The sequence below is a fragment of the Silurus meridionalis genome, chromosome 25, assembly GCF_014805685.1.
Source record: "Silurus meridionalis isolate SWU-2019-XX chromosome 25, ASM1480568v1, whole genome shotgun sequence".
Lineage (NCBI taxonomy): Eukaryota > Metazoa > Chordata > Actinopteri > Siluriformes > Siluridae > Silurus > Silurus meridionalis.
The window spans coordinates 7,740,799-7,756,745 of NC_060908.1; the positions used below are offsets into that span (position 1 = coordinate 7,740,799).

Sequence of the window (15,947 nt, forward strand, 5' to 3'; positions counted from 1 at the left end):
TAGTGTATTTTGTCTGTTGACAATAGAAATTGTCGCAAAGAAGCTTTATAGTAATCAGGATGTAGATTTAGGTCCCTAAAAAGCAAGCTAGAGATAACAGTGTTGGAAAAAAAAAAATTCTATTACATTTGGAAGAAACCTTGAAAGGAACCAGACTTAGATATCAGGATTATCATGATATTTATTTTACATAGGTGTACTATTGAAGTGATCTTATTGATCTTGTTCTGTTCTGACGTATGTATGTGGTGCTTAGACAGTCCTAGCCTACTGTCTTTTATTTAAATTCCCAAACTAACAGACTATGCAACAATACAAAGTTTTCAGAAGCATGTGTGGCAGGAGTGCAGGAAAGATTAAGCCTCAAAACTGAAATCGTAATTGATCCCAACCATACAGGTAACATTTTGTCATGCTGAAACAGTGCTTGTGCAGCGCTTCTTCTTCCTTCTTCCAGCACTCCTCCGCTCGCTCTGGCCGCTCTGACATGAGAGTAAAGGCTGCAGTTTGTTGATGCTAAATTGAGCTTGAAAAACCAGCCTTCAAGCTTTTCCAGCTTCGCTAGCACTGAAAAATAGGCGGGGGAATCAGACTTGTTCAATTTAGCTCTTCTCATTTCTCCATCTTACTCCCTCCTTATCTCTTCGTTTCTCTGATTTGATTCGTTCTCGCTCTCCAATCTATCGTTTGAACATCTCGACCTGCTGCTTGGAGCTGTATTGATCTTACTCATCTCAGAAACTCAAATTAAACCTCTGCATAACTTTATCAACGAAAGTCTGTGAACATTGACTTCTCCAAAAAAATAAAAAATAAATAAAACCTTTCACTTTCAAAGAATTAGCTTTCAAAGCCTTTCATCAGCCCTTGTGAAAGAAACCAAATGAAAAGTCTCTTTGTAATTCTACAATTGCTGCTACCTAAGCACATTGTTTTAGACAATTCAATTTACCATCTCACATTCTCTGCCTAGAAGATGTCAGCTAATTAAAGCAAGCGTAGCAAACATCCTGCGCTGCACATGTAAATGCTAGTAATTAAGACAGCTAATCAAGCAATCCAGTCCTTCATTTAGTGCTAATTATTCTCAGAACGGGGCTCTGCTGACCCTCTGGGCAAATCCCACCCACACCGCATGCTGTAGCAGAGCAAGAATTAAATAAAGGGCATAAAAACGCAAGAGATTACATGCTGTTGCACATTGTATTTGGAATATAAAAAAAAAATGGAAGTGAATCGTTCAGTCCGGATATCACCATATACAGCTGATATAGGCTAAATCAGGAACAAACGTGGACTGGTACAGTGTATTAGCATTCACACTAATTGTTTGAGTGTCAGAGATATCGGGTTGGTGTTCCTAGTGCGAGGTCAGTCAGGAGTGTTTCAGGGTTAGTGCTCGCTGACACACGTTAAACTGTTTGTATTATAGCTAGTGTACCATTTTAGCTGGCTGTTTGTCATTTCATTGTGCCAAAGTGGTCAGTCTCTTCAGCTGTAATGAAACTTTAGTACATTTTAATGGCAGAATGAACTAAAAGCCTTTTCCTAAAGATATTGGCATATCTATCATGACATTGCCATTCTATGTAAATGGTCAGTGGGTGAATATGAAATACGTTTGCTTCACTTCACTCCATTTGCTGCATGGCTATATGTCTGGAGAGTTAGCTCACAATCCTCAATGCATTATTGATATGCTATGCTGTATGTTTGCCTAGCATCTCTGGAAGACGCTCACTCTTTCTCCCTCTCCTTGGCTTTTCCGTCATAAAATATTTATCAGTAGTCCGTTAGATATGAAGGTACAGTGTGGCCTTTTGTTGAGAGTCTAGGATTGTGCTTTTGTTTTGGAAAAGTCGACCAACATAATCAGCGTTTCTGTGGCTACGAGTCTGCAATGTGTGGTTTTGCTGTTTGTGTGTGAAGAATGAATATTCATCTGGTCTATTCATACCCTCACCGGACACCATAAAGACTTGTAGGGCACCAAAGTGAAAAGCTCATCAATTTCAAAATAGACACAGGATGAAAATGGTGCTAAACCTGTGACTTTACAGGATATTACAATGGAGGTCCAGTAGCAACTGCTAATTCTTCCGTAGTTATGTTAGCACATGTTCATTGAAGATTGTTTTTTTTTTTTTTTTTTATGTGCTCCTTCCATTGCTGCTGTTTCCTTTTGCCGTTCATGAAGACTACTGTAAGCTTTAGTATAACTAGGTAACTACGACCTTTGTAGTTAGTGTTAAATAACATTCTCAGGAAATGTTTTTTTTTTTTTAAATACCATTTAGCCACTGAGCGTACAATAGTGATTAACATTTTTAAGATTCCTTTCCTTGCCAGCACATTTTATTGATGTGCATTGTTTATGCAAATTCAGGTTGGCATGCTAGGGGGTAGGCATGTATAAATGTGCGAATGTGTGTATCCATAGAACTGGTGTCCCACCCAGTGTGGTTACTCATCTTATATCTAGTGCTTATGAGATTTTCTTTGGGTTTGGCTCGATACTGACAAGGATAAAGTGGGCTCTGAAAAGGAATGAACTAACTACATGCATGGCGATTACTTCCCATAACACTGGCCATTCAATCTCTGATCAGTGATATGCACGTCCATCACACAGCAAAAATCCGTGACCTCCCAAACAAGATAAAAGTAGTAATAACAAACTTCTCATGCAGAGCTGTATAGGAATTTTTAAACACACAGCATACATGCTACTTCTCTACCCCATGTACTGTTCTCACACATCTGCACCGTGTTTGCACTGAGAGCGTGGGCGTTTATGGAGTGGAGTGGAAAAAAAGGGAAAGCGTTCCCCCTTGTCTGCCTTCGGCATGTGGCCAGCACAACGCGGCAGAAGGAAGGACCCGCCGGTCAGGAGCCCGCCGACCACAGACGGGCATATTTGTGGCTAGCCCTTATTCTGCTGCTGCACTCATTTATAGTGTGCTCACTGTAGAGGAGCTAGAAGACAGGCCATGATTTGTGGGACGAATTACTTTCTCCTCCCTTCAAACACATTTAATTGCTTGCACACACACACACAAACACACACACACACACACACACACACCACATGCACATGCATTTCCCTAAGCTGTGGATTTTATATCGATCCCCGTGACACATCAAGAGGGATTGCCCCATGCTCAAGTAGGAGGAGAACAAGGGATGGGAGAAGAGAGAAGACAAGCGAAGAGAAAGATGAAGGCAACAGCAGGATGTGTCTCTGTCAGCAGCAGAGCCCATCGTTTCACAGCTCAAAGAGGAACGGGTGAGAAAAAGCCTGAGCACGCAACAAAGAGGAAACGTTTCCTTGCCACAGTGCATAGCATTACATTAACCCAGGATATGGAAATGTACGCTCAGCCAAGGAATTCTCATATGCAGTTTGACCTCACTATGCCTTCTCGTTTCTGATTACTCTTAAGCTCGGCATATTTTCCAAACCTACACTCCCTTGTCCTCATCCACGATCTACAATTCAGCTCTCCTCTACCACAGTAAATAGGCCGATCAACTCTCTGCCCTATCCCTAACCTAGTTCTCAAAAATAGCACAATGGGGGGGGGTGTTGGGTCTTGCCGTTTCTCTCAGGGGAGCAGCAAAATAGGTCTGTGAAACTCCTACTTCTCCCTGTCTGATGACTGCTTGAGAAACCCCAAGGTCTACATAGTGACGTGTCGGCCTTAAACTACCTAGGCTTGGGTGTGTGAATCAAAACCCCTCCTCTGTCAGGGAGTGCCAAACAAGAGAACAGAGTGGCGGTTGTATTTGCCCAGGCCAAATTGATGACTATGTTTGGGTTTTAGCTCTGGAAAACAAATTGTCATGTCATTTTGGTCAAGACTCCTCAGAGGGGAAAGAATTCAGGCTTCCCGGTTATGAGGCTGATGCTATTTCATAACTATAAGTTATTCTCTTAGCTCCTTCTGCTCCCACTTGGCAAAAACTCACAGTAAATTCTTACTTATTTCTTCTTAGACTGCTTCTTAACAAGGCAGTTTTCAAATCAAATTATATTTTATGGCAAGGTTCAATGATGCATCAGGCAGGCATGCACAATTTCCCCCTTCTCCTAAATAAAGATGAAATGTGTAATAGGTATATCAGAAGGCTAGAATTATATATAGCTTGCCCATGACCTTGAACAAATTCCTTTGAGGCCACCAAAAGCATGTTGTTTTACCTCCACTAACAGCTAAATGCACTTCTCATGAATGTATTGACCTGTGGATGGCAGACGGACAATTCATGGATCCCTTGGGACAAGCGGATGTGGTGAAAGCATCAATAGCACCTTGTCATCCACGTGCATAATGGCTTCATTTATGCATAGCTAGAATGGATCTGCTACCCCAATTGAGCTGGACTGAAAATAGCTGATGCTCTTTTGCTTGAAACTATTTTCAAACAAGACATTTGACCCTAATCTGAAAAGCAGGCTCGCCCAATTCATTTATACCTATTTCCTGTTTTTTTATGAGACGATTAACAAAAACTCAAAAATTAACAAAAAATTACATAAATTTTAAAAGTACATACATTTAATTAAATTTATACTGTCACCTGAAAGAATGAAACAAGGGTTTAGTTTTTTATCACTGCTTACTTATCAGATTTATCATGCAAGCTGATTAAAATTACAGCCTGTGCCGATAAAGATACATCATGCCCCTAAGTTCTTTGGAAATAAACCAGCACATTGCTAGCAATGTTCTGCATTGGGGTATGAAATCACACGGCATGGTGAAGTGGCAGAAACAGGCAGGGCGGCATTCTTTCACCTGAGTAAGTATGTGTTGCGGTATATGCGTTCTGCCACAGCAAATTCCAAAAAAAGCCTTCTGGCTCAGTGATATAACCACCTGCAAACAACACTTGTTCAGAAGCATAGAAAGACGTGTGGCGAATTACACCCGTCACATGTAGCAATAAATACTTGCCATAACCGTATACTCACATAAACGAGTACAGAAAGAGCTGTGTATTAGTTATACCTTTTTGCACAGTACTTTTGGTCTTCCTGTATTGGATTTCAATGATGACTGGTCAAGCCTGACCTCTCTTCGCCCTGCATGTCCAGACTATGTTACTATGGCAACCGAGGTGGATGGCAGAAGGTCGATGATGCCAGTTTGGCCATTTGTTGCCAACGGACTGGCTAGTCCTGCCAGGCGATTGATTGGAGCACTGACCTCCTTAAAGAAATGATGCAATTCGTGGTCAGAGTTCTTGTCCTCCATTTCAGCCTGGCTGAAGATTTTAGACTCCAATTTGCCAGTTTATAAATGCTTTTTTTTGCTCTAAATGGCTGGCTGCCATGTATGGTTTTTGTGATTCAATCTGAGAGAGAACAAATGAACATTCATTGGAAAATGTTGTGCACAGATACAAAGACAATTAATAGCTGCGCAAACAGGGTTAAATAAACAGTCTGTAGATCCGACCAATGATAAACTTGCGTGCTGAGTTTGAGGAAGTGTGGGAACAAAAATTCACATACCTCGCTGACACTGTTTTTATTTCTACCTATTTTATTTTTCAGGGGTGCTTTAAATCGTTTCAACAGGTAGACAATTTCTTTTTATGGCCATAAGCAGATCAGATTTTAAATCCAATTACAGCTTCAACTATTTGCAGTAGACAAATACAGATGCGCTACACCCCCAGTGTACAGCGCACCTAAGTCAACTTGGTTTAATTAGTGAACAAATCAATCCAAATCTCTTTATTGTATGGTTTCCTATTGATGAAAGTTAAGTAGGTCCTGTCATAAAAACTTTCTTTTATATAACACTAAGTAAAAACTTGAATTTGCTTTAGCTGGTTTATCCGGTATTTTATGGCGGTCTGAACAAAGTATTGTTGGGCATGGCAGGTACAATGCGGTTTTGGCGGCCAAACTAGCACCATCTGGCACAGGGATCCCCTTCCCTGTGGGGGATTTGAGAGCGAGACCGAACAGAGGTGGGTGACTGGCTAATTACTGCTCTACCTGTCTCAGACAAGAACCAGAAGGGCAGGGACTGTTTCTGAGCAGTGTTATTCAGACCCTGGCTGTCAGAAATCGTTTTGACCTCCGAAATCATCCTCCAAAAACAACGATTTCCCCCCAGATATTTTTTGCTTTTGTACTAAGTATTTGTTGCTGATTGCTTACTTTAGGTGTCTTTGGAGGTGCCAAAGAGAAGAACCGTTACCTTAGACCTGAAGGTAGTAGCAAAATAATCTAAAAAACCCTGAGACGTACAGCTCTTATACATAACAGAATGAACAGAATCCTGGTGCATTTGTGTACTGTATACTCTATAGTGTATACGTCATACTAAGTTAGAAAATTTATTTTAAAAAAGTTGCAATTCCCTCTTAATATCTTAATATCACACGATTGCCATAATGGAACAATTAGGATTTTATTTACAATAAAACTTGCAGCATTAATTCAGGGAAATTCATTTCAAGATAAAATGCATCAACCTTATAATGCGACGGTTAAAAAGCAAATCCTGATTGGCGGACTTTATGATGTGAGCAGGTGGCGATGTCTTGCGCGTCCGGAATGTTGCATTTTGCGAGAGCGAGTTCACACATGCCCGTGCCTTTTTTGTCTAGTGACAAAACCAAAATTATGGCAAAACTAATAGTAATGAGAAGTAGGCCAAGTGTAAAAATACAGTAAATTTAATAAATACAGTGTAGGACACAGTCAAAGAAAACAGAGTTTATACAAAACAGCATGTGTTCTTATTATTGCAAAAGGTTTTTTTTTATTATAATAATTATTTGACTGCATTATACAGCCCAACCCGGTGTTACATATAATAATATAATATAATTGTACATAATAAGAGTTTATAAAAGTCCAGCAAAACAACAGATACGAACACCACAAGTGATCATTTCAATATTGATAAAATAATAGTTTCAACATTGGTTCTACTGCAGAACCAACCTCATACTTTTTTTTAAAAGTTGATAAGCAGTTTAAAATGCCTTATCTGGCTGGACAGAACCTAGTGCCTCCTTAAATCTAATGTCTGACAAGCAGACTGCATAGAATTAGTTTTCTCATTCACTGAAAATGGGGAGCTGGGGAGCGGGTTAAAGAATGATTTATGGGTTTATATTGCCAGAGTGATATTGAATTGCAGGAAGTGTGGTTTCTGTGTTAGTTGTTAATACGCTAGAGGCAAAGACCTAAAAATGACATCATATACATTAATAAACCTCCATTAAATACTATTTTTAATATTGGGAAGTATGAACATTAATATAGCATTTCATGGTCGGAATTGCCCAAATTGAATTGTACACTATTTAAGGGTTTTCAAGGTTCTCTATGCTGATGTGATAGGATACAAGTACTGGTCTGAATTTTTCTCTCTCTTTCTCTCTCTCTCTCTCTCTCTCTCTCTCTCTCTCTCTCTCTCTCTCTCTCTCTCTCAGGTGTTCTGTCCGACATTCAGCGCCACTTTGATGTAACCGATAGTGGTGTTGGCTTGCTACAAACAGGTAAGTCTCTCAAAATCCCATAATTACACTGTGTTGCAACCAACCACCATGAACTAAACATTCCCCACACCAACAAACACACACTTACAGACACGCGTAGACAACTAAAGGGGCCTTTTACCAGAAGTCACCAAGCTACTTAAATCCACACTGACTGGCATAACAAAAGGATAAAAGAGATACTAAAAGGTCTGCCACCTCTCCTAAAGGTTCCCTTTCCCCTCTGTTTCCCCTCCTCCTCTCGCTAAATCCGTGTAATTGACTGAGCTTTAAGCTCATGTTTCGGTATATCAGGGGGCTTGCAATGTGGACTGCACAAGACCCTAAACTATAGCTCAGTCCAAAAAAAGCATTCATATGGTATATTTTAAATGCATTGAAAACTATTTTAAGTAACATCATGAACAGAAAAAGTAATCATGCTACACTGTGTTTTCTGAGCTTATGAATTCGTTGTCTGCTTCCTGACACTGCGAGGAAAGACCTAGTTTATACTGGAGCACACTGTGTACTTGTGAAGTCAATGATGCTTTCACATTTTTTTTCCCTATTTGTTCTAAGGGATTCTATGGCAGATCCAACAGTGCAGCACTTGTGCACTGTAACCAGAGTAATAAGACAAAGTAAAAAGAAAAGCAACAGAAAAGAGCCTTTTTATCAGCTGCTGTTATTAATAGCTCCATAAAGATATGTCAGATATGTAGATAACTATAAAAATTATATAAAAACACTTATGACAAGGTGATATAAATGATTGCTTTTTAATTTGATGGTACGATGGGTGTATAATAGTAAAGTACCACAACTGATAGAAGTACATTCCAGTGGTGTTGTGTCGACTTCAGCTGGCTTAAATTTATAGCCATTTCACTGAGATATTCACAGTTAGGGTTCAGTTAATTTGCAGGTCAGCCCAATGGGTGTGTTAGGTCCGGACACCGGGTGTTGTATTAGGCAGGGGGAGCAGGTATTTCTGCTGTGCTGGTACAGGCAAGGCTATTCTGAGAGTTTGGGTAGGGCTTCCTGAACCAGGCTGCTTCAATTAAGCTTTTGTAAGAGAGAGCCGTTATGTGGAAATCCCATTGGATGCTGGGAGTCGACTGCATTTAGTGACCTTGGAAAACCTAAATGCACACGTACACAGGTTTTGAAGAACACACACATACACACAAATATGCACATAATACCTTGCAGTGCCAGGGGCAGTCCAGGGCCGAATTTAGGTGGTGTTTGTCTATTAGTTTCGTTCAATTGCTCTGAAGATATTAAAATGTCTGGCACACTGGGGCTTAGAAGATAAATCTTCGAAAATTGCTTTAAAAAAAGACTCTACATACCTAGGTATGGACTTTATCTCTCTTATCTGCTTATATTATCTGGCTCAAATGTATTACGCAAAATGCTGACAAAACAATTACAGAGAGGATAAAAAACACAGAATTAAATAATGATTCATTTTGACTGGACGATTGGTTGGAGATGCAGGTGATTGGCTCAGTCCCAGTAGTGAGTGCACGCTGTTGGTTCATTCTCAGCAGGGGTGGAGCTACTGGCTGGACACAGCCGAGCCCAAATTAGTATGCCATTTGTTTGAAAGATTCTTTTGCTGTTGGGAGGCAAAAATTGCCCAATATGTTTAAATAACCACCACATGATAAAAACATAGTGAACTCGTTCAGCCATCAGCCCATTGAAAGTTCAACAAATATATCATCCCACGTTGTCCGCTCTGATTATATATGTTTTCATATTTGCTTGTAGAATGCTAAATTCTGTGGTATACGTAACCAGAAACATACTGGCAAGCAGAATCTCTATCTGCCTTATCTGATTTATTTACTACCTTCCTATATAGTTTGCAAGCTAGCAACAGTATGTTGTTGTATCGCAAACAGGAATCTAACTGTAATGATCTAGTTTGTATTCTGTTATCATGTAAGTCTTAATGCAGACAAGCACTAGGGAATAAACCAAAGTCACATGCTTAAAGTTATTATGTGAGATTGTGCGATGGTGTCAAAGGGCATCCTGAATGCTAAAGCTTATATTTCAGTCAACAACAAACTGAGCTAATTCAGCTGAGTGTGTGAGCACATTATACACAGCAAACTTTTACTGGGTTAAATCAACACCTGTAAAGCCAGACAGTAACGAGTGAGCACTGGAAGACCTAAATCAGTTGGGGGATTTTGCTGTATACAGTTGGGTGTAATAGAGAATACACACGTGTGTGTGTGTATGAGTGTGTGTGTGTGTGTTTAAATCTGGCTCAATGTAGACTCTGATCCTTCTGACAGTCTCACACACTGCTGCAGAATTTCATATGCTTCAGCCACCGGCTGCATGTGCGTGTAGAGTAGAGCGTGGGTGTGTGGGGTCACCTGGGAACATCTGAGACTTGCGTGAGCGTGGGTGAGTGAGTGGGAATACTGGCATGTCTCTTACTCTAGTGTAACATTAAAGTCTGGGAGAGGTTACACCTTTTTTAACTTTACGAATAGAGCAGTCGAGAAATAGAGATTGCCCTGAAAGACATATTATCTGTTCACGTTAAATCAAGTTGAAAACTACAACTTGGGAGTTCCAGTTCTATATTAAGGCTTTTTAACCTAATTATATTTATTGGAAAACGAATACATTTAGTTTTGTAGTATTAGCTTTGTTGGATTACACAAAGATGTACCAAACCGGGCATATAGATACTAAATAACGCTTACACAGATTTTAATTACAAATACCAAAGCAATCTAATAGCTCCCAAGAATTTCTTGATTGCTATCTGTGTACGTTACCAGCTAGCTAATTAGCATTCTGTTCCCACACTAGTCCCTGACCTGTTGTCATGCAGGTTATTTTCGACTTGCTTGGCGAAGCAAAACCAAAAACTCATTCTAACACATCTGGTCCAGGCTTGGCCTCCACAGCTGAGATCATCTAAAACTGCCTCTGTTTTTGACCAAAATACTAGAGTACAGACTTTTTTGTAACAGAGTTACAAAAAAACATAGAGAGCTTCTGAATAGTCCACAAGCACACGCCACTTTAAGCCTTTAAAGCTTCTGATAATAATGAAAGATATTTGTTTTGTATATTTCAAATATTTTATATGCTAAACTATAGAATTTGTCTGTTCTGATGTTTTTTCAGTTTTCACAATAGACCCTTAACGTGATAAACCTTTATTATTTGTCAATGAACAACCGTTGCTAGAGCAGGATATCAGCCATGAGGTCATACAACAAATAATCCAATGCATATGCCTGACCTCAATAAAAGGCTCCATATGACACAACACCTCTATGTGAATGATCTGACATAGCAAAGGTTCAGCTCTCTGAAATTTAGACACCAAATTTCTAACAAACTTTGCAAAACTGGACAGTGCATGTGTCCTGAATCTGGTTATGAACTGGATGATCTCCAGACCTCGTGAAACTTCATCCGTGCCAAATGCTCTTTCCTGATCTGTACGGTATGTGCTTTAGGCTGTCGCATTCACACCTGTCAGCCATCTTTTCAGTTTCCACAATGATGAGCATTCCGCGACTCTTTTCTTGTCACTACGCTGCAAATTGTCGTTCTCATTACACCCTGGGAAGCCTGTTAAGACTGACTTTAAGTCCACTGTCTCCTTTTTCAACACATATCCTTAACCATTGGGAGGTAAACTACAATGAGTGTGAAAAGGCCATGTTTCTGCTGTGCTGTACATCAGACGCTGTAATGAATGGGAGGTATCAGGGTCTCTTAAGAAAACAGATCTAACAAGCTGCTAGCCAGGATACCTGCAGGCCATTGTGGTTAATTGAAAGGTGAGGGGAGGAGGGCAGAGGAAAGAATGGGGAGACAGAAAGGGGAAAATGGAGATGGCTGACTTTGGATAAGGTTACTGTCCCGAAGCAATGTCAAAACTTTCCTTTTGTCTTATGAGAGACAGGGCTATTTGAGAAGAGGGCAGCTTTAAAATGGAGTAGACCCTTTTATTTTTATTTTTTTTCTTTTCTTTTTTTTTTTTTTTTTTTACATTATTGGGATTTCCAGTTTATAGTAGTTTGACACAAACTTTGCATACAAAATGACAGAAAAAAATTGTCATGATTGATGATTCTGATCTGAATACATTTAATAAGCAAAATGTCACATTTAGTTTTTAGAAATGTGCTATATATTTATTTATATATATATATATATATATATATATATATATATATATATATATATATATATATATATATATATATATAAATATACACATGCATGGTCGTGGCTCTTCATATTGCAGCCCAACATTGGAAATAGAAATAGACATAGAAACAGATAAAATATTTTACTTCTCACCAAGATTATGTTTTCCCATAATAAAAAAAAAAGTTGGCACTCCCCAAAGTGAGTCACATTGTCACACTGGATTAGATCTTATCTTTTTTGTGTGTGTTTGTATTGTTTCTTGTTTAGCTAGTTAGTGCGCAACAAACTCAGATAGTTCGGCATGAAACTCTCAACAAACCCTCAGAAAATCCAGGCCGAATTGCACTTTATGTGGCGAGGACACTTACTAGTCCTCAGCTCTGTGTTTTTCTGTTATGAAGCTTTATGTTGTTTATGTAGCACCAGGGTTCTGGAGGAACGTTGTTTCATTTCACTGTGTACTGCGTCAGCTATATATGGTTAAAATGACAATAAAAGCTTCTTGACTTGACTTGACTTGACTTGACTACACCAAATCTGATTTAAGACCCATTTGTAATTGTATTTAGAAAATGAAACCAAGCAACAGGTAAGTCAGAGACTATAATTCACCATCCAAAATGTTCAAAGTGTGTAGCTATGACTTTAGATTAGATATCTGTGAGTAAACTGTAACTGTAGGAGGTCTGACTCTTTACAAAAAGGTTGCAATTCTGATCTCCCGTCTCCTGCGAATTAAGGTTTCATGCTTAGCCTGCATTGATCAGTGAGTTGAAGAGGTCATGGCCTGAAATAAAATGAAAGGCAGGTGCTTTGTGTGTTCGGAGCCACTGCGGCCTGAACATGTTCAGTTATGAACACAAGTGCAGGTCTTCTCCGTCTGCTCTGTTGTCTGCACCTCACCCCGTCTAGCCGTTGTGTCTGGCACACACTCGTCTGATTTAGTTACAGTGGCCGGAGTGTGTGCTGTCAGACAGGGCTGCGTTGGGAGTGTGAGTAATTGTGGCACAGGTGGATTTTTTTGCTCTCCTTTAAGGATAGTGGGATATTCCGAATGCTGCTTATGATATCATTTCATTTTGTCTGGAGATCATTGATGCATTTTGGGAAAGAGACGAACAACCTTTTCACAAGAAAATACAAGTGTGGAATTGTCTCTCTCTCACACAGACACACATACACGCATTAACACACACACACACACACACATACACACACACACACACATACACAGACACACACCCCAGCCAGCTCATGCTACTGTAGATCGACTGTATGTTTGCCACGTTACACATTCCTTATTCTCAGTTTTCATTTTAATGGAGGCTCTTTCAGTTCTTGGTTTCTTTGGCTGTGACTGAGAGGAACTGTCTGTGTATCATCAGCTGTGCAGTCCTTTCACACACAGAACACAGCTGCTTCGCCCCTGCTCTTTTTATTTCCCTCCTCTCTTTCTTTCAGACCTTTGCGTTCATGTAATTAGGTGCCTGACATGACACGGTATCGTCTCTGCTTGGCAGCTGTTGCAGTTCCACTGTCAGTTTAATAGGCTCGCTGTTTAAAAAAAGGAGGAAGCAAGTGCAAGAAATAAAGAGGGGAGAAGGATAGTGATTGAAAGATTTAAAAAAAAACCAATTGATTGAGCGATTTGAGGAATGAGCAAAATAGAGACAAGCAGCTTCTTGCACCACTTAATGAGACAGCGAGATCTAATAAAGCGTGGCTGGATAGATTCTTTAGATTTGGGGAATAAGAAGATGGTATAGGTGAATGCCACAGATGGTCAACCAGGTTCCAGTATATTCAGGGACACAGGTCTTGAAGAATTATGTTTTCTTGAATTACCCTTAAAGACACGAGGGATGGACTGCTACTGTATAAAGATGCAATTTCAAACCATTCAGTAATAGAATTCCCATTCTAGCATTACTTCCATAGGATCAGTTTAGATTTTGGCACACACACACACACATACCACCTTCAATTAAGGAGTATGCCAAGGTATTTATCATTGATTGACATGTGCATCAACAAATCAGAGCAAGCTTGCACTACGCCCCAACACACGTGGGTCACACCCATGTACGGTATGCTTACTTCTGTGCTGACGGTATGCAACAAGGTAAGGGAGAGTGAAGCAGGGAGTTGCCAGATTGGCTGCACAGGGTGGCAGCTTTCTCTCTTGTAACAATTTCCATCCAATTTCATACCTCCAACTTGGTAATGCAAATAATTATATGCTTTGTGGCAGACTAGAAAATGCACCAGGAATATTACTTCAAATTTGTCTGCAAGTCCGAATGGATGTTTTTATTTCTTTCTAAATGAAAAAACTGCACCATTGTGTACATTAGTGCATTTGTCGTCCCATGCTCCAGTTTGTTGTCTCATATCTAAAAACTTGGTAACTCCACTGAAGAGAAGTGTGTGTAATTATACCATATATATGTACACACACTTTAGCTAGAGTCTGATGGTTTTTAGTCTATAAGTTCAAACCGCTGTAGGTCGGAAATTGCTGCCACACACACACGCACACGCGCAGACGCTTATCACCACACACTGTTATTTGAGCATTGGTCTGTCATTAGATATATTGCTCCTGTATTTATAACAGAAAAAGAAAGCTCCGCAGCCTATTTTTAAAAAACCCACCCGAATATACCATGCTCCACAATTCTGCCGCCATAAAATACCAGAACAGTTCCTGTGACTGAAAACAAGTTGGCCACTGCATTTTGTTTGAGTATGCAACATACTTTTGAGGGAACACACAATATAGTCCACATACCACATTATATACCTTATTTTCTATTTCTGTCTCCAAATTTATGACCGTTGTGACTAGATTTTATTCCCCAGCAGCCAAATGCACCTACACTCAGAACACGTTATCAGTCTGAGGGTCGTGTACATAAGCTGCAAAATAAATTGCACTGATATGTTTATGCTGCTTGTTCATGCATATACACATATTTCAGAGTCGATCCGGTTAAACAAACACCCCTCAGTTGTGAAGTGTTGAGTTGAGTTGAGGTTTTGCTTTCATCAGTGGCCGTTGCTTCACTTCACACACACACACACACACACACACACACACACACACACACACACACACACACACACACACACACACTCTGAAAGTGCCAGTTCAACATATGCATGTTCTACAATCACACAGGCTAACCCCGAAAAACTTGGCAGCTTATTATTCTGGGTGTTTTCCGAAAGCAGCTTTTAACCGCTCACATTCCTCAGAGTCCAAAAAAAAATGCATGATAGCGTTCGGGGAAGTCCTTTTCCACAAAACACATTCATCAAATGATGGACGTGGCCATTGGAAGCCTAGACACACGTATCCTTGTAAACCGAGAGTACTGAAGTGGGAAAGTGTGGTGAAATGAATGTTGAGGTTTAAAGACATTGACGGGATGGAATGTGAAGTGGGTTTGCTACTGATATGTATGTGTGTGTTCTTGTGAAGTTGTATGTAGGAAGCCGGGCGGTTCGGTGAAATACTCCAGAGCAAGAAATCAAATCTAGAAAAAGTTCAGCTGCTTTGCAATGCTTTTTAAACATATATATATATATATATGACAGCAGCTTAATGTCTGTCACCTCCTGTGTTTCAACACACTTTGCTTGAGTGTCTTTATTAGGAGCCAAAAAAAAGCTCCAAAATAACCCCACATTCTTACACCATACATCCAGAGTACTGTTAGACAACAGCCGGATGAAACATAGCAGGATGTTTTCTTATAGGATATATATATATATATATATATATATATATATATATATATATATATATATATATATATATATATATGTGTGTGTGTGTGTGTGTGTGTGTGTGTGTGTGTGTGTGTGTGTGTGTGTCCTAAAGTGTTTTATTTCCCTTATAGTTATCCATTTATAGTTACATTTAATGTTTAATATAGGTTATGATATACTAGCTATAAACTGTCATTATTTTGATAAAGCACAAATGCATCCTTGCACCAAATGCCACAAATTATTCAGCTGATATTCGTGACTTCTTCCAAAATGCGTTAAATATTATACAATATTTTTACCTGTTCATGTGGAGTATCTTTGCATTACACTCTGTGTAAACTAGTAAAGCATTGCTGCTGCTTCTGTGTGAGTTCACCTCCTTCTAGCAAATCAGACCTGAGAGTTAAGCAACACTGTGATATTAAAATGCATATCATTCTTTTGTACAGAGCCTT

At 39.5% G+C, this 15,947-nt stretch overlaps 1 protein-coding gene across 1 annotated transcript in view; it reads left to right on the forward strand.

Annotated features, from left to right (window-relative positions):
* The window catches only part of spns2 (spinster homolog 2 (Drosophila)), a 65,689-nt gene that overhangs the window by 10,084 nt on the left and 39,658 nt on the right, over window positions 1-15,947 (forward strand). The window contains exon 2 of the mRNA XM_046838801.1: window positions 7,462-7,527. Coding sequence (XP_046694757.1) covers window positions 7,462-7,527 — 66 coding nt within the window. The remainder of the gene's footprint in view (window positions 1-7,461; window positions 7,528-15,947) is intronic.